This window comes from Aethina tumida, chromosome 5, assembly GCF_024364675.1.
Source record: "Aethina tumida isolate Nest 87 chromosome 5, icAetTumi1.1, whole genome shotgun sequence".
Lineage (NCBI taxonomy): Eukaryota > Metazoa > Arthropoda > Insecta > Coleoptera > Nitidulidae > Aethina > Aethina tumida.
In genome coordinates this window covers 16919716-16943373 of record NC_065439.1, presented here as the reverse complement: position 1 = coordinate 16943373, position 23658 = coordinate 16919716, and the positions used below count along the sequence as shown (strand labels likewise).

General features: G+C 30.3%; 1 protein-coding gene across 4 annotated transcripts in view; it reads right to left on the bottom strand.

Annotated features, from left to right (window-relative positions):
• Positions 1-6992: 6992 nt before the first annotated feature.
• The window catches only part of LOC109600091 (beta-1,3-glucosyltransferase), an 84591-nt gene continuing 67925 nt past the window's right edge, over positions 6993-23658 (bottom strand). The window contains exons 3-8 of one of the 4 annotated variants that reach the window (XM_049967061.1): positions 22350-22675; positions 21597-21777; positions 16047-16182; positions 11354-11507; positions 10383-10662; positions 6993-7165 (exon numbers count right to left, since the gene is read on the bottom strand). In XM_049967061.1, the coding sequence (XP_049823018.1) occupies positions 7013-7165; positions 10383-10662; positions 11354-11507; positions 16047-16182; positions 21597-21777; positions 22350-22675 (1230 nt within the window). In that variant the 3' untranslated portion in view covers positions 6993-7012. Of the gene's footprint in view, positions 7166-7958; positions 8186-9059; positions 9260-10130; positions 10334-10382; positions 10663-11353; positions 11508-16046; positions 16183-21596; positions 21778-22349; positions 22676-23658 lie in introns of those variants that run through there. The other 3 variants (XM_049967060.1, XM_049967059.1, XM_020016169.2) reach the window with 3 other exon arrangements.

The following is a 23658-nucleotide window of genomic DNA, read 5'->3' as shown; positions in this document are numbered from 1 at the left end:
TTAAATTATTGCGAAATAAAATGTTATTAAGTTACTGTAAATTGAAATTATTGATCACAAATGTGTCTTAAGCAATATAAGTAAATTTTCTTAATGACACTCGATATTTTATACATTTTATTCGGACATTTGAATGTGTGAAGTGGGAAACTTTCTTGTAATGTTATTTAAATTTTTTATATATTTTTTTAATATTTTTCTAGTTCTATGTATTTCTTGTAACATTTTTACAAAAACAGATTGTAAACTGGTAACCCAAACAAATAATAAGTTTTGTACAAAACCGGAATTTGCTGACGAATGGGCCTTTATAAATTTGTTTCAAATCCAAAATTGTAAAATTACGGAATTAGGTTCTGAATTATTTAAAAATTATAACTTTACTGATATCTACGTGGAGGATAATAACATATCAGTTGTTCGTTCTTATACATTTATGAATTTGAATATTTATCATTTATCTTTACAAAACAATAATATAATAACGTTGGAAATAAATGCTTTTTATGAGTTAATTGTTGAGTACGATATACAACTGAGCAACAACAAAATTGTCACATTGAATTCATTAGTATTTTTTCACGTACATTGTGACTGCTTCAAATTTTTCAATAATTCAATTACAAGCGTTAAGAAAGAAGACTTGGATTTTGTGATTAGTAACATTACATGCGTAAACATGGAAGAAAATCCTATAAAATATTTCGATACACTTTGTTTCGTCAATAAATCAATATGTAAGTTTTCGCTTTCATATTATCCCACAAATGTCATACAAGAAGTGTGCGAAAACAAATACAGTATTAATAATATTTTACAAATGTGCGATGAAATTACATTCATTCCTGGTGTTGTTAGGCATGGAACACCATGTTTTTTAATAATTATTGTGTTAATTATGTATTTAATTTTTCGTGTGCGACAAAATAATTCAATTTCACCATTAACCTAACATGGAAATTTTCTATTTTACCTATTGTAACATAAAATTAACTAAACTGTATCTAATTTTATTTGTCCTATAATTAATGTCTGATGCCAAAGGCTAAATTTAAAAATATTTCCCTTGTAGCTTTATGTTTTTGGTTGCAGTTCTTTACTTTTAAAATATTTCGAAATAAAATGTTATTAAATTACTTTAAAATGCGACCACTTATTACAAATGTCCCTTGAGCAATATAAGTAAATTGTTTTAATGGCTTATACACGTTCCTTTCTGCATTTAATACTGAAATTTAATGTGTAGTGGGAAACATTCCTACAATGTTAGTTAAATATTTCATAAATATGAAACCAGCTTTATGTATGTCCTGCAACATTTTCTCAGAAAAGGATTGCCTAGAGGCTACCCAAAAAAATGCACGAAAACGGAAACTGCTGCAAATTGTACACAGATTTAGATTTTTTTTAGGTTTACGATTTTAAAGATTGCATCTTCATCGTTGATTAATATTAATATAAATATAGTAGAAATAATTGCTTTCCATAAGTTGACACTGTCTATTTTAGATCGTAGGGGGGTTTATCCAAGGATGTATTTTTCAATTCAGTTAAATTGTGTAAAAATTAATTAAAGTATAATTCAATTTAAAAATAACAGTCCTTTACTTTTAAAATATTTTGGAATAAAATGTTATTAACTTGCTTTAGAATGTGATCACTTATTACAAATGTCCCTTGAGCAATACAACAAATTGTTTTAACGGCTTATACTCCTTCATTTCTACGTTTAATACTGAAATTTAATATATAATGGGAAACATTCCTACGATGTTAGTTAAATATTTCATAAATATGAAACCAGCTTTACGCTCGTCCTGCAACATTTTCTCAGAAAAGGATTACCTTGTGGCTACCCAAAAAAATGCACCAAACCAGAACTTGCTGATGAATGATCAACTGAACAGCATTTTCAGCAAAATCTGTACCGGTTTAAAAATTATCACTTTAAAACAACTTCTATTATTGTTCTTATAGATTTACGAATTTAAGAATTCCATCTTTATCATTGAGTAATGTTAATATAGAGATATTGTTAATAAATGCCTTTTATTTTTAATATAATTTTTACATTAAAATCAATAGCATATTTCTGTGTACGCTGAATTTCTTTAAGTTTATCAATATTTTAGTTGAAATCCATCAAAAAGATAATTTTTTAAGATTTTATGAATTTTCCTTAAATTAAATTACCAACAATAATTCTTTAAAACAATCTGATACATATTAGTTTCTAAAAATAAATTAGTAACTGTACTTGATGTTTCATATTATTCAACCAGTCTCATACTAGAGTTATATGAACAGAAATTACAACATCTCATTAGGTAGAGAATATTGTTTTTTAATAATGGTTTCACTACATATTTAAATGTTATGTACATTTTTAAGTTATCCTTTTGTGTTACCAGTAACTTTAATAATTAATGTAATTATTTTATCTTATTCTTATAGGATATAAAAAAGTAGATTTATTTGCTTTATTTATCCATTTATACAATATATTCTTTTCTTAATTAATTAGTTCCAAATATTTGTTTTTATAAATAAAATGTATTCTTTTTCTGTTAATTCTCGGATTTTCTTACAATATCAATTAGTACATTTCAATTTCAAATGCTGAATGTTTACAGGTTTTTCTGTCTGACAACTTTACTTGTTTGCATTTAATTAACAATAGACTCTCGATTTCTCAGAGCATTATCACGAATTGATTTACATTAAATCCTAATCAAAATGTGACTGATTTATCTTTCAATTAACTATGATCCCATTTAGCAAAAGTCACCTCTAAATTTAATAATATTTACTTTTTTATTAATATATATTCAATTTTTAATTTATTGTTCTTCACTTTTAAAATGTTGTGAAACAAAATACCATTAAATAATTCATTATAAACAATGTAAGTGAATTATTTTAATGGCTTATGCTCATTACTTTCCATATTTTATACTGAAATTTAAAAATATATAGGGAGAAATATGTTTTTTAAATATTTTATAAATTTTATAAATGTTTCCGTGGGGTTATCTATGTCATGTAATATTTTCTCAGTGAAAGATTGTTACCTGAAATCGCAAGTAAAGAATAAATTTTGTACAAAACCAGAACTTTCAGACGTATGGCCATCTACAAAAATTATTCAAATTATGTTTTGTAACATCACGGAATTAGGCACGGAGTTATTTAAAAATTACCATTTTACAACAATTTATATTATTAATAATAAAATATCAGTTATTCATTCTTACACGTTTACGGACTTAAATATTATTTCTTTGACTTTAACCAATAATAATATAGAGGTGCTGGAATTAAATGCTTTCCATGAGTTAAATGTGTCCGATTTAGATCTTAGCGGAAATAAATTGAACAAATTAAATCCAACAGCATTTATCAACGTACGTTTTGACTACTTTAGAATTAATTACAATCCAATTATGTCCATTCGAGAAAATGATTTAAATTTTTTGAACAGGCGTAAAGTAAAACGGATAAGCATGCTAAACTGTACTTTAATTCATTTTGAGCCTCGTTGTTTTATAAATAAATCGATAGATAAATTTGATATTTCACATTATTCCATGAGTCTCATAAAAACTGTATGTGAAAATAATTACAGGATAAATAATATTTTAGAAATGTGTGATAAAAATGATATATTAATAACTCAAGTCATGGTTTGGTATGTAATACCAAGTTCCTTAGTAATTATTGGTTTCCCTGTATATTTAATTCTTCGAATACGTCGGAATAATTTAGTATCACCAATAATTTGACACATTAACCAAAATATCTATTGTAAGTTAACTTTTTGTAATAAGATTAAAAAAGATTAAAATACTAAATATATTTAGTTTATTTTAACAGAATTTTAAAAGAATTGTCTACGTATGTATGTCTTTTTAAAATTAAGATTCTTAATATAATATGTTCATGTTTCTTAATATTTTATTTTTTATAAAATTCTAAAACTGCAACTAGTGTTTAGTTTATTAATATTCATATTATATCAATATACAAATAGGTTCAAAAATATTATAGATGGATAAAATTGGACAGAAGCTTAGACATGTACAATAATCAAGAAAATCAAAAAAAAAAAATATATATATATATATTTCCTGAAGTAAGTACAGACTCAAAATACAGCTTAAATTTGAGTTTCAGTATAGAATGTTGATTTTGTATTGTATGGAAACTTTCTTCAAACATTATAACAGAAATAACGGTTGTGCCAATAAAATTACATTAGTAGTATCTTTTTCTAAATGGTGTAAATATTAAAATCTTAATAGTTAAAAAAAAATAATCAATGGTGTAGACAATTTTTCAAAAATTTGTACCAAATTTGAAATCGTTTGACCCAAAGGTTACGGAAATATGAAAAAAAATAATAATTTTTGACATTTAAATTTGTGGAACTGAGGAAAAAATATTTAGATTTTCTACATTATTGACGTGTATATTCAATGTTCAATTTATTTTTTTTATTTTTAAACTGTTGTGCAATAAAACGTCATTATATTACTCATTATAAATGTATCTTGAGCAATTATCTTAATAGCTTATACTCATTTCTTTCCACATTTTGTACAGAAATTTATAAGTGAGTACCAGAAAATATTCCTATGATATTACTTAAATATTTTATAAATTTTATCAATATTTACATGGCTTTATGTATACGCTGTAATATTTACTCACCAAGAGATTATAATCTGACCTCCCAAATCAAGAATAAATTTTGTACAAGCCCGGAACTTGCGGATGAATGGGCATCTGAAAATGCTTTTCAGATTATGTTTTGTAACATAACGGCATTGGGCACAGAGTTATTTAAAAATTACAGTTTTACATCAATTTCTATTATTGAAAATGAAATATCAGTTGTTCCTTCTTACACGTTTACGAATTTAAATGTAGCTTCTTTGATTTTGAGAAACAATGGTATAGAGGTATTATAAATAAATGCTTTTCATGAGTTAACTGTCTCCGATATAGATCTGAGCGGGAACGAAATACATACATTAAACTCATCATCATTTTTCAACATATATTTCATTTATTTTAGAATTAACAACAATCCAATTACAATTATTCGTAAAAATGACTTCGATTTTTTGAATTTTCGTAATATTAAATTAATAACTATGGAAGATACGCATCTAAAATATTTTGATACTGATTGATTTATAAATAAATCAGTAGATAATTTTATTTTTCTACATTATAACACGAGTCTCATAAAAGATGTATGCAAACAAAATTACAGGATCAATAATATTTTGGAGATGTGCGATAATAATTCAACAATTAAGTATGGAATATGTTTTTTATTGATTATTGGGTACGTTATATATTTATTATATATCAAAATATCTCCGTCTCATCAGTAACTTAAAAATTTTAAATCCATCTAACCAAAATTATTTTAAGAAATCTGTTGTGTTACCAAACACTTAAAAATATAATGTATTTTTATTTTAGTAATCAAATTTCTCAGATTTTGCATTTTATATTAATTCATTTCTAAAATAAATTTAACATATATATAAACAATTTAATTTTACATCATGGATCAGAAATGTACGTAAGTATTTTTATTATTGCGACTTAATTTTTAAAAATAAAACGTATTTATAAAAATAAAATGTTTTCTTTATTTTCTAAGAATGGCGATTGTGTTATTTACATCTATAAGAACATTTTAAAAGAAACGTAATAAAACGTAAACGTTTAGCCAAAAGAAATGTATCGAGTATTCCAGACTAAGAATTGTGATTGTTAAAGTATCGATTGGCTATAGAGAAGTTGCAGGAGGAAATCGAGTTCGAAAGTTTGATCAATCCTCTAGACGTGACTTATTATGGAAGATCAGTACTTAATAATAGAGCACTTCTTAGGTAACAATAAAATACATCTGTTACAGATGCAATCCCTATTTACCTGAACTTTGCTTCAACTACTTAAAATGTTCATTAAGTCATAAAAAACTTTATAGATTCTCGAGGAAGTTTAATTCCTAGACACGTTTGATAATTTATTAAACTTACCTTTCAAGGAGAAGATAATTGTGCGAATTAAATTTTCACACGGTTTTATTTTAAAATAAACTATTGTATTTCAGAAACTTAAATACAATACAATTGGTAAAAATATGCAGTTACGTAGTATAACTTTTTATTTACATGCATATAATTTCGTGAATCAATTTTTATAAATTGTAATCGGATTTATTATATATTTTTGTAGGAAATCAAACGCTCTACAAAAAAGGTCTTCTGTGGTTAAGCGATTACTCTAACCATTTAGAAGATATTCGCATTCGAATCCCAATTTTAAATTTATCCATTTAAGTCATGAATTTCGTAAATATTCATAATAATTTGTGTTTATTTTGATAGAATAACAGTTCCTAAGTTATCTACTTATCTATTGTTTCAGAATATATTTCTTTTTAATCAATTTTTTAACAATATTTTCTTTTCAGTGTTTTGCTCTTATCATAATTTAGTATCTATTTTTAATAATATTTCTTAAATAAAAAACTTTATTTTCTCCAAATGGGGATTATCATATTTCTATAGGAGAATCTCATGAGAAGACTAATGAAAACTAAACTTGTGACCAAAACATATGTTATCAAGGTTACTGACTAAGAATAGTGATTGTTAAAGTATCGACTGGCAACAAACAACTTGGAGAAAATCGAGTTGGAAAGTTTGATCACTCCTACAGACGAGACTTATTGTGAAAGATCAGTACTTAATAATAGACCACTTCTTAGGTAACAATAAAATACATCTGTTACAAATGCATTCTCTATTTACCTTAACATTGCTTCAACTATTTAAATTGTCCATTAAGTCGTAAAAAACATTACGACTACCTTCATGGGAAAAGAGAAGTGTGTGAATTAAATTTACACTCGGTTTTATTTTAAAATAAACTTTATTAGGAAACGTAATAATAATACAAATGGCAATAGACTATATGCAATTATATGCTATAACTCGTTATGTACATGCATCTCATTTCGGGAATCAACGTGCGAAAACCACGTTTTATAAACGTTAATGGGATCGATCATCCAGTGTTTGTGAAACGAAACGGCATCTTCGGTCTCCAGGAAGCCCTGGGCGTAATCTGCAGGTCTGGCCTGAAACACCTCCAGTCAGACTCCGGGAACAAAATCAAAAGTGGCTCACCTGATGGAACAGAGGCGAGTGGGTAACGGTGACCCCTAGTCTGACGATGCAGATGCCCAAGTACATGTCATCGGGGGTGGTCAGGGAGGGACACTCGCACAACTCCGGACGCACTAAATCCTCCAGTAGCGATCTGCTAAACTTCTTACTTTTCATTCAATTGTATCAGCTTGCCTCTGTCCTAGTAGATGAGTAACTGTTATATCAGCATTACGTTGTCAAATGACAATTAGCAACTTTAGATTCTTGTTAACATAACCGTCACTACACTAAAAAACATCATAGAGAAAATTTATCATATCTTCGAAGAATCTTTATTTTCTAAAAATGGCGACTATCTTATTTATTTCTGTAAAGTTTTCTTAAATGAATAAGGGAAACTAAATGTGTGACCAAAACACATGTACTAAATGTTTCAGACTAAGAATAGTGACTGTTGAAGTATCGATAGGCAAAAGAAAAGTTGCAGGAAATCGAGTTGGAAAGTTTGATCACTCCTTCAAATGAGATTATTATGGAAGATCAGTACTTAATAATAGAGCACTTCTTAGGTAAAAATAAAACACATTTGTTACATCAGTATTCCCTACTTACCTAGACTTTGCTTCAATTACTTAAAATGTTCATTAAGTCGTAAAAATCTTTATAGATTCTCGTCTAAGATTAATTCCTAGACACGTCTAACTATTTATTAAACTTACCTTTCTGGGAAAAGTGAAGTGTGTGAATTAAATTTACACTTGATTTTATTTTAAAATAAACTTTATTAGAAAACTTAATAATAATACAAATGGCAATAGACTATATGCAATTATATGCTATAACTCATTATGTACATGCATCTCATTTCGGGAATCAACGTGCGAAAACCACGTTTTATAAACGTTAATGGGATCGATCATCCAGTGTTTGCGAAACGAAACGGCATCCTCGATCTCCAGAAAGCCCTGGGCGTAATCTGCAGGTCTGGCCTGAAACACCTCCAGTCAGACTCCGGGAACGAAATCAAAAGTGGCTCACCTGATGGAACAGCGGCGAGTGGGTGGCGGTGACCCCCAGTCTGGCGATGCAGATGCCCAAGTACATGTCATCGGGGATGGCCAGGGAGGGACACTCGCACAACTCCGGACGCACCAGCTCCTCCAGTAGCGACCTGCTAAACACCACGCTTCTGCCGTGGGAGATGTAATTGTAGCAATGGTAGTTGTGCTTGTTTTGCACTTTTCGTCCTGTTCTATCAGCTTGTATCTGGCCTAGTAGATAAGCAACTGTTACATCAACATTACGTTGCTTAATGACAATTAACAACTTTAGATTGTTGTTAACATAACCCTCACTACACTAGAAAACATCGTAGAGAAAATTTAACCCATTTTCAAGGAATCTTTATTTTCTAAAAATGGCGACTAGCTTATTTATTTCCGTAAGAGTGTTTTTTGAATGAATAAGGGAAACTGAACGTGTTACTAAAACACATGTACTAAATGTTCCAGACTAAGAATAGTGACTGTTGAAGAATCGATTGGCAAAAGAAAAGTTGCAGGAAATCGAGTTGGAAAGTTTGATCAGTCCTTCAAATGAGACTATTATGGAAGATCAGTACTTAATAATAGAGCACTTCTTAGGTAACAATAAAACACATTTGTTACATCAGTATTCCCTACTTACCTCAACTTTGCTTCAATTACTTAAAATGTTCATTAAGTCGTACAAATCTTTATAGATTCTCGTCTATGATTAATTCCTAGACACGTCTAACTATTTATTAAACTTACCTTTCTGGAAAAAGTGAAGTGTGTGAATTAAATTTACACTCGATTTTATTTTAAAATAAACTTTATTAGAAAACTTAATAATAATACAAATGGCAATAGACTATATGCAATTATATGCTATAACTCGTTATGTACATGCATCTCATTTCGGGAATCAACGTGCGAAAACCACGTTTTATAAACGTTAATGGGATCGATCATCCAGTGTTTGTGAAACGAAACGGCGTCCTCGGTCTCCAGGAAGCCCTGGGCGTAATCTGCAGGTCTGGCCTGAAACACCTCCAGTCAGACTCCGGGAACAAAATCAAAAGTGACTCACCTGATGGAACAGCGGCGAGTGGGTGACGGTGACCCCTAATTTGGCGATGCAGATGCTCAAGTACATGTTATCGGGGGTGGTCAGGGAGGGACACTCGCACAACTCCGGACGCACCAGCTTCTCCAGTAGCGACCTGCTAAACACCACGCTTCTGCCGTGGGAGATGTAATTGTAGCCATGGTAGATGTGCTTGTTTTGCACTTTTCGTCCTGTTCTATCAGCTTGTATCTGGCCTAGTAGATAAGCAACTGTTACATCAACATTACGTTGCCTAATGACAATTAACATCTTTAGATTGTTGTTAACATAACCCTCACTACACTAGAAAACATCGTAGAGAAAATTTAACCCATTTTCAAGGAATCTTTATTTTCTAAAAATGGCGACTAGCTTATTTATTTCCGTAAGAGTGTTTTTTGAATGAATAAGGGAAACTGAACGTGTTACTAAAACACATGTACTAAATGTCCCAGACTAAGAATAGTGACTGTTGAAGTATCGATTGGCAAAGGAAAAGTTGCAGGAAATGGAGTTGAAAAGTTTGATCACTCCTTCAAATGAGACTATTATGGAAGATCAGTACTTAATAATAGAGCACTTCTTAGGTAACAATAAAACACATTTGTTACATCAGTATTCCCTACTTACCTCAACTTTGCTTCAATTACTTAAAATGTTCATTAAGTCGTACAAATCTTTATAGATTCTCGTCTATGATTAATTCCTAGACACGTCTAACTATTTATTAAACTTACCTTTATGGAGAAAGAGAAGTGTGTGAATTAAATTTACACTCGGTTTTATTTTAAAATAAACTTTATTAGAAAACTTAATAATAATACAAATGGCAATAGACTATATGCAATTATATGCTATAACTCGTTATGTACATGCATCTCATTTCGGGAATCAACGTGCGAAAACCACGTTTTATAAACGTTAATGGGATCGATCATCCAGTGTTTGTGAAACGAAACGGCGTCCTCGGTTTCCAGGAAACCCTGGGCGTAATCTGCAGGTCTGGCCTGAAACACCTCCAGTCAGACTCCGGGAACAAAATCAAAAGTGGCTCACCTGATGGAACAGCGGCGAGTGGGTGACGGTGACCCCCAGTCTGGCAATGCAGATGCCCAAGTACATGTCATCGGGGGTGGTCAGGGAGGGACACTCGCACAACTCCGGACGCACCAGCTCCTCCAGCAGCGACCTGCTGAACACCATGCCTCCGCCGCCGGTTATGTAATTGTAGCCGTGGTGGTTGTGCATGTTTTGCACGTTGTAACCGTACCTCTCGCCCAACGCGATCATCTCGTCGCTGTCGTAGCAGGTGAGCAACTGTTGCATCCGCGACACGCTGCCGAACGACAATTAATAACGTTAGATTGTTGTAAAATAACCGGCACCGCAATACGAAACACTGTAGCGAAAATTTAATATCCCGCGGAGGGTTGAAAGTTCGTCGGATTGAGGTCGCCCCCGAGACCGGGCACGATTATGCATGTTTTGAACATGGGCAACCGTATCTCTCCGACTAGCCGCATCCGGGATAAAGTTGTGAGCGATTAAAAGTGTAGTTAAATCGGAAAGTTTTGCGACTTGACGGGAATATGACCCAGTTCCGGAGGGGGCGGGAAACAATGCCAGAAAATGGAGCGCGGCTTTCACCTGCGGTTTTTACTTGCAAGATATTTTGGGTGCGGTTAAAAGTGGGGTGTATTTTTTTTTGAACTGGATGATTAGTAATTCCAACAGGATATCTTAAAACTTTCGAAGATCGAAAAGTTTGGGGACTTCACCTGAATAATCTGGCCATGATTCCTGTTGAATATTAATAACCCAGGATTATTTAGATTGGTTCCTATTCTCCGCGGTGAAATAAACTTCTGATTGTCAATACGGAAATTTAAAAAGAACCAGGGAGGTTTTCACAAACGTTAATTTACGGACCGCAATTAGAATTCGCATCGGGTGAACGGATAAGAGAACCGGGAATGAATAAAAAGGATAAAAAATAAACACGAGAGACAGTATGTCCAATAAATAACCTTAAAATAGTGTCGTCGTCGGCGACCACGATCCACTTGATCTGGGGCTGCGTCCTTATCTCGTCGGCGACGTACCTCAGGATCCCGACGGTCTTCCTGCAGTGTCCCTGCTCGCTGTTCGGTATTCCCACCGTGGCGGTCGGTATCGAATCGTCTGTAAAGGGAAAATTGTTGTTTTTGCGCGTGTTTTGTGCCGTTTCGCAGTATTCAAATGCGTGCGGAACGTCAAAGATAAAAATTGTTCCGGTAGAATTATCTCCCGGGAACGGAATCGTGATTGCAAGAAAGGGCGGACGATAAATTTTCTGCCGAGCAAGGAAGTGTAATGTTTGCAAGGAAATTATGTATTTTATTATATTACGGGCACATTATGAATATTTTTTCTCGAATTTTTCAAGTAATAAAGTGCTTAAATATGTGAATGTGTTGTGAGAATCTAATTGGAAGTTCTCGTCAAATAAAATGATTTTCCATTTCAAATTGGTCTCTCGAATCTAATCATGGTTTTATATTTTAATTGAATACGTTGTTCCATAAGCAATTCCATTTTTTATATTTTTGTTCGCTTCTCAGGTAATAGACGGGACGTCAAGATAAAATTTATATGGACTTTTTAAAATTTGTCTATATAACAATATACAACATTAAGTTTTCAAAATTTCAAAATAATTTGTAAAATATAAAGTTTTTAAATCAACTTCTCTTATAGTTGATCTAAAAAATTAAAACGTATTTACAAAACTTTGAAGATAGAGTAAAGAAAATTAAATAACTGATATAATTAATTTCCCTTGAGTTTATTTTTCTCTATTATTACTCCCATTTTATTTTTATTTAAGTATAGATATAACAATTTTGTCACAATTAATAGTTAAATTCTTAAATGAAGCTTGTTCCATAAGCAATTTCATTAGTCATACATTTTTTATATTTTTGTTTATTTCTCTGGTAATATACAAGATATTAAGATGAAATTTTAATTCACATATTAGAGCTGTTATGTTTCATTTGTCTATATTTAAAAATATGTAACATTATGGAGAAATTTTCCGAAATAATTTGTAAAATTTAAATCAGTTTCCTTTGCTAGTAAGAGTATCAATTTTCCTTGAGCTAACCTGGAGTCACTGAATTTTAACTTTCTCAATGTTTAACGGATTACTCCCATTTAATTTGGGTATAATCAAAAGTATGATGAATTTTCTCATAATAAATAATCAAATATCCTAAATGCTGCTTAAAAATTTTGAAATAACTTATAAAAAAATGATAGTTGTCAAATTTGACCCTCTTGTAGTTGATGTAGAAGACTACAAAATGTTTACATTAAATAGAAGGTAGAGCAAAGAAAACCCTTTGATTTTATAAAAAGTTTATGAACTTTCCTTGAGCCAAACAGGGGTCATTGAGTTTTAACTTTTTAAATGGTTCCCATTTTTATTTTCATTTAACATTATTAATGTGTCAATTTTTTTTATAATTAGTAGTCAAATATCTTAAATGCAGCTTTTTCCATAAGCAATTCCATTAAACATCTATTAAATTGGCTTCTCAGGTAATAGACAGGACGTCAAGATAAAATTTATATGGTCTTTTTAAAATTTGTCTATATAACAATATATAACATTAAGTTTTCAAAATATCAAAATAATTTGTAAAATATAAAGTTTTTAAATTAGCCTCTCTTATAATTGATCTAAAAAATTAAAACGTATTTACAAAACTAGATAGAGTAAAGAAAATTAAATAACTGATAATAATTAATTTCCTTTGAGTTTATTTTTCTCTATTATTACTCCCATTTTATTTTCATTTAAGTATGAATATAACAATTTTGTCACAATTAATAGTTAAATTCTTAAATGTAGCTTGTTCCATAAGCAATATCAATAGTCATACATTTTTTATATTTTTGTTTATTTCTTTGGTAATATACAAGATATTAAGATGAAATTTTAATCAACATCTTAGAGCTTTTATGTTTCATTTGTCTATATTCAAAAATATGTACCATTATGGGGAAATATTCTGAAATAATTAGTAAAATTTAAATCAGTTTCATTTCCTAGTAAGATTATCATTTTTCCTTGAGCTAAACCGGAGTCTGAATTTTAACTTTTTCAATGTTTAACGGATTACTCCCATTTTATTTGAGTTTAATCAAAAGTATGATGAGTTTTCTCATAATAAATAATCAAATATCCTACATGCGCTTTGTATTTAAAAATTTTGAAAGAATTTATAAAAAAATGATAGTTGTTAAATTAGTCTCTCTTGCAGTCTCATCTTAGAGCTTTTATGTTTCATTTGTCTATATTCAAGAATATGTACCATTATGGAGAAATTTTCCGAAATAATTTGTAAAATTTAAATCAGTTTCCTTTGCTAGTAAGATTATCCATTTTTCCTTGAGCTAAACTGGAGTCACTGAATTTCATCTTTCTCAATGTTTAACATTTTATTTGGGTTTAATCAAAAGTATGATGAGTTTTTTCATAATAAATAATCAAATATCCTAAATGCACTTTGTGTTTAAAAATTTTGAAAGGTTTATAAAAAATGATAGTTGTTAAATTAGCCTCTCTTACAGTTGATGTAGAAAACTACGAAATGTTTACATTAAATGGAAGGTAGAGCAAAGAAAACTCTTTGTTTTTATAGAAAGTTTATGAACTTTCCTTGAGCTAAACTGGGGTCATTGAGTTTTAACTTTTCAAATGGTTACCATTTTATTTTCATTTAATATTATTAATGTGCCATTTTTTTATAATTAGTAGTCAAATATCTTAAATGCAGCTTTTTCCATAAGCAATTCCATTAAACATCTATCAAATTGGACTGCCGAATCTAATCATGGTTTTATATTTATATGTCATTAAGTTTTCAAAATTTCAAAATAACTTGTTAAATATAAAGTTTTTAAATCAGCCCCTCTTATAGTTGATCTAAAAAATAGAAACGTATTTACAAAACTTTAAAGATAGAGTAAAGAAAATTAAATAACAGATACAATTAATTTCCCTTGAGTTTATTTTTCTCTATTATTACTCCCATTTTATATTCATTTAAGTATAAATATAATAATTTAGTCATAATTAATGGTTAAATTCTTAAATGCAGCTTGTTCCATAAGCAATTTCATTAGTCATACATTCTTTATATTTTTGTTTATTTCTCTGGTAATATACGAGATATTAAGATGACATTTTAATCAACATCTTAGAGCTTTTAGGTTTCATTTGTCTATATTCAAAAATATGTACCATTGTGGAGAAATTTTCCGAAATAATTTGTAAATTTTATCTTTTTCAATGTTTAACGAATTACTCCCATTTTATTTGGGCTTGATCAAAAGTATGATGAATTTCTCATAATAATTAATCAAATATCTTATATTCTTTTTGTGTTTAAAAATTTTGAAAGAATTAAAAAAAAAGATAATTGTCAAATTGCATTGATGTAGAACAAAATGTTTACATTAAGTGGAAGGAAAAAAAAGAAAACTCTTTGTTTTTATAAAAAGTTTATGAACTGTCCTTGAGCTAAATTGGAGTCATTGAGTTTTAGCTTTTTAAATGTTCCCATTTTATTTACATTTAATATTACTAATATGCCATTTTTTTATAATTAGTAGTCAAATATCTTAAATGCAGCTTATCCATAAGCAATTCCATTAAACATCTATTTGTTTAATATTCTTGTTCATTTTTCTGTTAATAAATAGAATATCAGGATAAAATTTTCTTCAACTTCTTTAATCTTTCAAAATTATTTGTAAAATTTATTGTGCTTAAATTAATCTCTCTCGCAGTTGATGTATAAAATGAAAAATACATTCAAAATTTAAAGATGAAGTAAATAAAATTCTAGTTCCAATAAATTTAATTCCAATAAAACTGAATTTAGAATAAATATTTTCAACTGATTGTTGACACAGAGAATAATAACCTATCAAACACATCAGCCTGGGTATATAAAATACGTAAAAAAATAAAAATACCTGAAAAAAAAAATCGTCAGAAAATTATGGACAAAAAATTTAAAATCATAAAAAATGGACTGAAAAATAACTTCAATAATCAATAATTCCAACAGCACAAAAGTTTCCGGAAAATCCCAACTACATAATTAAACACTACATCTATTCGTGGGGGGGAGTGGAGTGTAAAGCGTAGGCGGCGCCCGCAGAACCGCTCATGAAAACGTTACGAAGCTTATAGATAAACAATAACTCATACGGGGCCCCGCGTCCGTTTAATTATTAGCGGGGCCTCGCGAAATTATTCATCGGGATTTGCCACGCGTCCGTAAATCACTGCGACGAAACGTTTTCTACTCCCCGACTTTTGACGGGCTGCATGCGTTGTTTTTCTTTTTCAGTTATTATTACTGCGTTCCCATTACGACTTTTTGTGCACGTTCAATTGGCATTCCGTAATTAATAAATTGATAAATCGTTGCGAATTAGATGCAGCTTGTTCGTCATCCCGTTGTCCCTTTTTTTTTTGCCGTTCGAATGCAAACGCGGGTCGGTTTGTTTTACGCCTGATTAGAATTGATATAACGTAAAACATGCAAACAGGGGCTCACGTGCGGAATGACAATGAGCGTTGGAAAAAACGAAATAAAATATTCATGAAGGGATGGTGAAAAAAATAAAATAATACGGGGACCGGGTCTCGTAATGAGTTACCTTCGACGTCGCTGAAGAACTTGACGCGGGCCGCGTGTCTCGCCCAGGTTTTCTTCACGACCGGGACGCGGTCCCCGTGATACTTCTCGCATGTTTTCACGGCGAAGTATATCGACTCCTTTGCGACGGGTTCGCCCTGAAAAAAATAAAATGAAATTTAACTTGGACATGTTTTAAATTATGATGTACTGGATGGTTCACGCCGTTCGGCCTTGGCAGTATCTGGAAAACGGTTGTTAGAATGAAATTTTGAACGCACATATCAGTTGGAAGGAACTTTCTTTTTCAAATCACCATAATCCACTATTCGATGCAGTATTTTATTTCGGGTTGGAATAAACACGGAAGATAAAACTCGACAACGATAGTTTGGTTCAAGGAATATTGATAATTTTACTATAAAAAAGGGATAATTGTTTAGAATCCCCCAATTTTCGGCCATAAAAAATTGAATTATCGATTTTTCAAAATATTCTACTTTTCAGTGCATTAAAAAGTATGTTTTGATTTATATTTTTTAAGTAAAAATTAATTTTAAATTTGAAAAAATGTCGATTTTTGCTTGAAATGAAAAAATCAAAAACAGCATAATTTTTAAAAATTGTCGATAACGTAATTTTTCATTTTTTGAATTTTTGAAAATTTAATAATTTATATTAAAATGAGGTTATATGTTTCATACCATATAAATCAAAAAATAAATGTTCTATTTTTAAATGCGATGAAGAACTTGTCTTGAGCAAATGAAAAAAAAAAAGAATCAAAACTTTTGAGATAAAAATTAATTTTAAATTTGAACACTGATTTGAAATTATTATGAATATTTTTTTAATCTGCGTGCCCTTTTTTTTTGAAAGCTCATCAAAAATAGAATATTTTCGTAATTTTTCGATTTTTTGTGAATTTAAGAAAATTTGGTCATAATAAAAAATAATTTCCCTTGTTTTTTATAATACTCTATTACCCTGTTTTTTCTATTCATATCGCATATTTTTGAAATTTTATTATCTTGTTTTGTTAATATATAAATATTTGAAAATCGTATTATTTATTGTTCAAATATTTACAAATTTGGAAAAAAATCAAGAAGTTTGAATTAATAAATGTGATCATAAAAATTTATAGAAACCTAAAAAAAACAGTATTTTTTAATTTTTTTTCCATTTTTTTTTTAATATTTTATTTTTATGAAAAAAATACGCATATGTGCCCAAATTTAAAATTAATTTTTCTCTAAGAAATTTTGAAAACTTTTTGAAAAAATAGGCATATAGTATAAAAAAAATTTCATAAAAACATAGCAAAAATCCCAAAAATCAGTATTTTTTAATTTTTTTCCATTTTTTTTTTAATATTTTATTTTTATGAAAAAAATACGCATATGTGCCCAAATTTAAAATTAATTTTTCTCTAAGAAATTATGAAAACTTTTTGAAAAAATAGGCATATAGTATAAAAAAAATTTCATAAAAACATAGCAAAAATCCCAAAAATCGGTATTTTTGAAAATAATATTTGAAATAAATTTTTGTCCAAGAAATCTTTTTTAAATGATAAAAGCATATTTTTAGTGCGCCAATATATTTTGAAAAAAATATAAATAAAAAAAATGTCGAAAATGTTTTTATTTATATAAATATTTTGTAGTTTTTCTTCAGTTTTTAGAATATTTTCAATGCAATTGAATATATTTCTATTTATAAATAAATCTAAAACGAAAAATTGGTGAAATCTGCCTGATTTGTTTTTTACTAAATAAAAAGAAATACCAAAATGAGCCAAATATAAAAAGAAAACAATATATTTTTTTCATCATTTCTCATGTTTTTTATAATACTTTATTATCCTGTTCTTTCTATTCATGTCATATATTTTTAAAATTTTATTATCTAAATTTTTTATTATATAAATATTTGAAAATCGTATTATTGTTAAAATATTTACAAATTTGAAAAAAAAAATCAAAAAGTTTGAATTAATAAATATATTCATAAAAATTTAAAGAAAAAACCTAAAAAAACACTATTTTTAATTTTATTATTAGAAAGTATTCTATTTTTAATGAGCTTTCTAAAAGATAGGTTAGGTTAGGTTTCCATTTCTTTTTTTTATATTTTATTTTTATGAATTTTATGAAAAAAATACGCATACAGTATAAACAATTTTATTATAAAAATTACAAGGAAAAACCTCAAAAATCAGAATTTTTAAAATTTAAAATTAATTTACCTCTAAAAAAATTTGATATTTTCCAGTTGACCAAGATAAGTTCTACATCACACATAAAAATACATTATTAAAAAAATATACGAAAAACTATTGATTTTTTAATTTTTTATGATATAAAAACTTTTTGAAAAAATAGGCATATAATATAAAAAAAATTTCATAAAAACTAAGCAAAAATCCCAAAAATCAGTATTTTTTAAAATTCCAAACAAATTTTTCTCTAAGAAATCTTGTTTTTTTTTACGTGATAAAAACATATTTTTAATGTGCCGAAGAATAGAATATTTTATTTTATTTTATTTTACTTTATATAAATATAAAAAAATGTCGAAAATGTTTTTCTATCCCATGTTTTATAATTATTTTGTAGTTTTTCTACAGTTTTTGAATTTTTTTCAATGCAATTGAATATATATCTATTTATAAATGAATGTAAAAAATAACGCCAACGCCAACTAACGCCAACGCCAACCAACGCCAATATTTTGTTATTTGTAATAACGATGTTGCCACATTAATTTTGACCAGCCACTCCTTATAAAATGTTCTTTAACAGTTTATTATTTTAATATTTTTCAACAGGATATTATAAAATAAAGTATATCATGCTATTAAATATTTGATTTTTGCCCGCTTATTTGTCCAAATTATGTACAAGTATTACTAGTTTTTTTGAGGTTTAAACAACATTTTAGTATTAGGATTTTCAACTCTACATAAGATTGGTTGTATGACTATGAAGAACTTATTCGCCATTTAAGATATATAGGGTTATATCTCTACATCCTACATAATTAATTACTCGCTATTTAGACAATATCAACTGTAGTTAGTTTTTTCGAATGCTTTTAGTTTTAAAGTTTAAATAAACAATATAGGTAGAATATTTAACGTAGAAGGTAATTATTCAAAAGGCTGTCAAGGGATTTAATTGTGACGCTGTTGACGCGGGTAACAGGGCGAGCTCATCAATGCCATTCAATATTTATGTCACTTAAAGGATCAACGTCTGTTTATAATTGATAAATGTACAATTATCTACTTTTATTGGGCAACCTTTAATATTCAAATGCTAATAAATATTAATAAAAATGCCTTTAATAAACGCCTACTTCATTTTCGAAATAATTGGATCTGAATTTTTTATGGGCAAGAGGCTTATTGCTTCTTACGGTGTCTATTCAAGACGCCGCGCACCATCTTGCAATTTATGGCCTTATTTTAAAGTTTCGCGTAAAAATTGAATTATCATCTTCCAAATCCGACCCCGTGCAAATAGGAATATGTCCAACGGAAGTTAATTAATTATCGATTTTTCCAAGGGTGAAGTTTTACAAACGCAAACCCCCCACACCCCAATAACGAAATGACAGAATTCACCCCACTTCACACGAAAAAAAAAAACATCCTTATCCCACGTTCCATACGTAATATTTTGCATCCACCGCCTCCGTACCGGATTATTGCGGCGTTTGACCGAGATGTTTGTGCAGCAGACATTCCGCCGCTTTTATAGATGATTCTTAATGGAAATTACGACGTTACAGGACCATATTACGGTCATGAAAGGCATCTGTGCAACGGCTGAACATACGCGCCGAATTCCCCTTAATCCTCCGGGAAAACGAACCTTAAGATTTCCATTCTATTTTCGGAGAATACTGGTTTTGCAACAGAAATAAACGAACCGTAAATATTGCTTGTAATAATAATAAAGTAATCCTAGTTTTGGTAAATATTATATAGTTAAAACTAAAAGGTTTTTGGACTTGTGTTGTCATATTGATTTTTGGTGGAATAAATTCGTTATTAACCTTAGATACCGGAGAGTAAAATAGTATAGCTAAGGAAGATTTAAAATGAAATATCCAATTTCCAATTATTAAGAATAAAATCCCGGAACTACAGAGTGAGTTACAGCTGAACATTTGAGAGCATTTTGAATCAGATAAAAATTTTACTAATGCAGTGGTTTCGTTAAAGGTCTCCAGCTAAGCCGGAAATGAGTTTGACGCCATATCTATTACTGTTTTGAATGTGGAGAATGCCGTCTGAAAGGAATCTCTATAAATATTCGAAATTTTCAGGATCATCTTTATTTCAGATGTACTTTCAAGGAAAAAATCAGCGCCTAATTCTCTTACCATCCGTTATCATCACGCTCAATTTCGTGAAAAGTAATGAATCTGATCTGATCTGATCTGATCTGAAAATTAGCCTTTTCTAACAAATAATAATAGATTTAATGTATTTTTAGAACTGAAAACTTCTTTGGTAAGGAAATATTATGCATTCGAGTCATTGACATGCTCATGATTGGCGCACGCGCAGTGTGCTGTGTGTCTTAGACACTTTTTGAATGGTTGAAATCTCAGGCGTTCGCGTCACTGACATGCTTATAACAGTATATCTGTAGCTATACAGAAGTGAAATTGAATGGATTTAGTGAAAAATTTATTTAAATACGTCAAATGATCGAAAACTCTACTACAAAACATAAAACAACAATCGATGGCACTTTTACGCAATACTTAGATAAATTTGAATCAAATATTTTCATTTCTTACTTTAGTTATAATAAGCCTATTTTATCTTTTTTAGAACAAAATGAAATAACTGAAAGTACAAAAAGTCTAAGTATTGTTGAAATTAATGTTGGCAATGACGTAAACAATTAAAATAATGTTAAAAATCAAGTATATTGAAATTTAAGTCAATACAAATACTATTCATAAATAATATGAACACTCAAAGTCATTAAGATCTTATCAGTTACAGTATCACTGTTATTCAGAGGTGGTGGTGATTCTGTCTCTATCTATCGATACTGTCAAACAATTTAGTAACGCCTACTTGTGCGCAATGGATCCATTATTGCACCTTGCGCATGTGTTACTATTCTCAACTTACACCCACTTTTACGCAATTATAAAGTTACGAAACCGACAAAATACACAAGTAAGCAATTAAAATTAATTAACAACATCAGTTATAATTAAGCACAAACACTGTTCAACATGCATCCCCTTTTTTCAACAGCATTCTAGCGAATAGTTCCCTGAATGTTTCGAAGAGTTAAACCGGTGCGCACGTAACATAATATTTGACCGGTTTGGGTAATTTAAAAGTTAGCGGCGGTGCATGGTATTGTTCAGCGTTATTGTGCATTTCCCGCATTCATTTATAAATATTAGATCCACGTCAGAATTTCAATTTCCATTGTGCAAGTTGGCGCCCAACAACGAACAATGTGTATCTAATTATCGTCGATGCACACGACTTTGCGCAAGGGTCGACGCTATCTAATTGGGGGAGGCTTACGCAGATCTGGAAGGTGGTCGGATAGGCGGCGCAGTACGATTCCTCTCTGATGCAGAAGGAGGCGTCGTCCACCAGCATCGGACCTTTGCCGTTGTCCCAGACGAAGAGGGCCAGCTCGTGGGAGTTGTCGATGTTGAAGTCGGATGGCGGCAGATTGTGTTTCTTTATCCTTTCCGACAATCTGCAACGGAACGTTAATTAAATAAATTGTTGATTTATTAAAAGCGATTCGAATAAAAATTTTTCATTCACGGGATGGTTTTATTGGAGCAGTCGGTCCCAGCTTTAAATTTATAAAGTGACAATTAGAATATGGAAATTCGGTTGTAGAACTTTCATTCCGGCGAAGAAGCATAAATCCTTATAAAGTTTAATTAGCCGTTATCCGCGCCGATTGCGGGGGCAACGAAAAACGAAATTGCCACCCAAAAATACATCGACTGCAACAAGCCGCGCTCCGGCGACTCTCCCCCGAAAACTAATTCGACAAAATTATTGAGTAATTGTCCTTAGGCATGCATTTGTAAAATAATTTAAATTCGAAATTACAAAGTTTGCTAATTAGGCTGCAAAATTTACCAAAATGAATTCCGCCGTGAACGCAAATGGTACTTTTGAACTGTTTTATTATAACTCTAGGGATACCCCAACTTTCCAGTGATTACCATAATTGAAACTGAGGCGAATTTAACAAACACGACACGTTGAAAAAGTGCCAAAGCACGCCGACAATTATTAAATCACCATATTTACCTTTTTACCAGCGCCACACTCATGGCGAAGCCGGAGGCAACATTCGGATACTTGAAGTAGGACGGATTGTCGTAAAACGCGAAGTGATGTATTATCGACGCCTCCTTGTCGTACAGAGCGTGTCCGACCCAAATTTCTTTGTCGCTGTTGTACTGAATGAGCTTGTCGAGCAGGACGTTCAAATTAACCTTCGTCCGGTCCTCCAGGAAGACAATCCACGAACTGTTGCCCTTGTGCAGGTTGGCCAGACGTGGAATCAGCGGCAAGATCGTCCAGCCTCCGGGATGCGGAAAATCCGAATGGGACAAATGCACTATCGGATGACTCTGGAACACAGAAAAAAAAACGACACAGCGTGTATAAATCTCGTATCGGGCATTGTATGTGAATGGGATCATGAGCGGTCTGTTTGTTCCAGTCGTAAATCCCGCGAGTTTGCGTCGGCACGTATTGTGTGCGTGGAATTACGGCCGTTTGTACTTATCGGAAATGGGCGTAGTTGAAACAATCACGTCCACTTCATAAATTAATCTCGAGCACCTGAGGCTAACTATTTGATGAACACTCGGTTGCCTACCTTCACAACATTTCTTGTACCCCCATCTTTTGACTAAAAGGTAATCTGATGAAAATTATAAAGTAACAGGGATGCAAAAACAAAATGAGGGATAATGTGGAATAGTAAATTGAATTGAACTCATGAAGCAAAGGTTTACAAATAAGACAATTTTAGATATGGGTTACCTCAAGTTTTTTATTTTAAAATAGTAATTATATTTCTACACTATTTTCATCCTCGTGTCACTAAATAATTCTGATTCTTAATTACTTTTTGGTTTTGAAGTTCAGAACTTCCATATAAAGAAGAAGAACAAGAACAAGAACTATCACAAACACAAAATGTAATCAAATAATCCAGCATAAATTAAACACAATCACATAATTTTTCAACTAGAAATAAATTTAATAACACCAAATTCCTTAGAAAAATAATAAAACAAAATTAACTAAAATAAATAAAATAATATTTACCACTACATTTTTCCAATCAGTACTTAATGGGTTCCACCTTGTTGTACGAACTGCTTCCATCTTCCTTAACAGGCCCAAAATTAGTGAATGAATATATTCTTGATCTATAACTCGCCATTCTTCTTTAACAGCATTAGCTAGTTTCTCTAAATTTTATGGCTAATGGTTTCGTGTGTAAATTTGTCTTTGAAGACAGTCCCATACGACTCAGTTGGATAGAAGTCTGGTGAACGCAGGGGCCAGTGTATCTGAGAATAGTCCCACGTGGTGAGAGGAT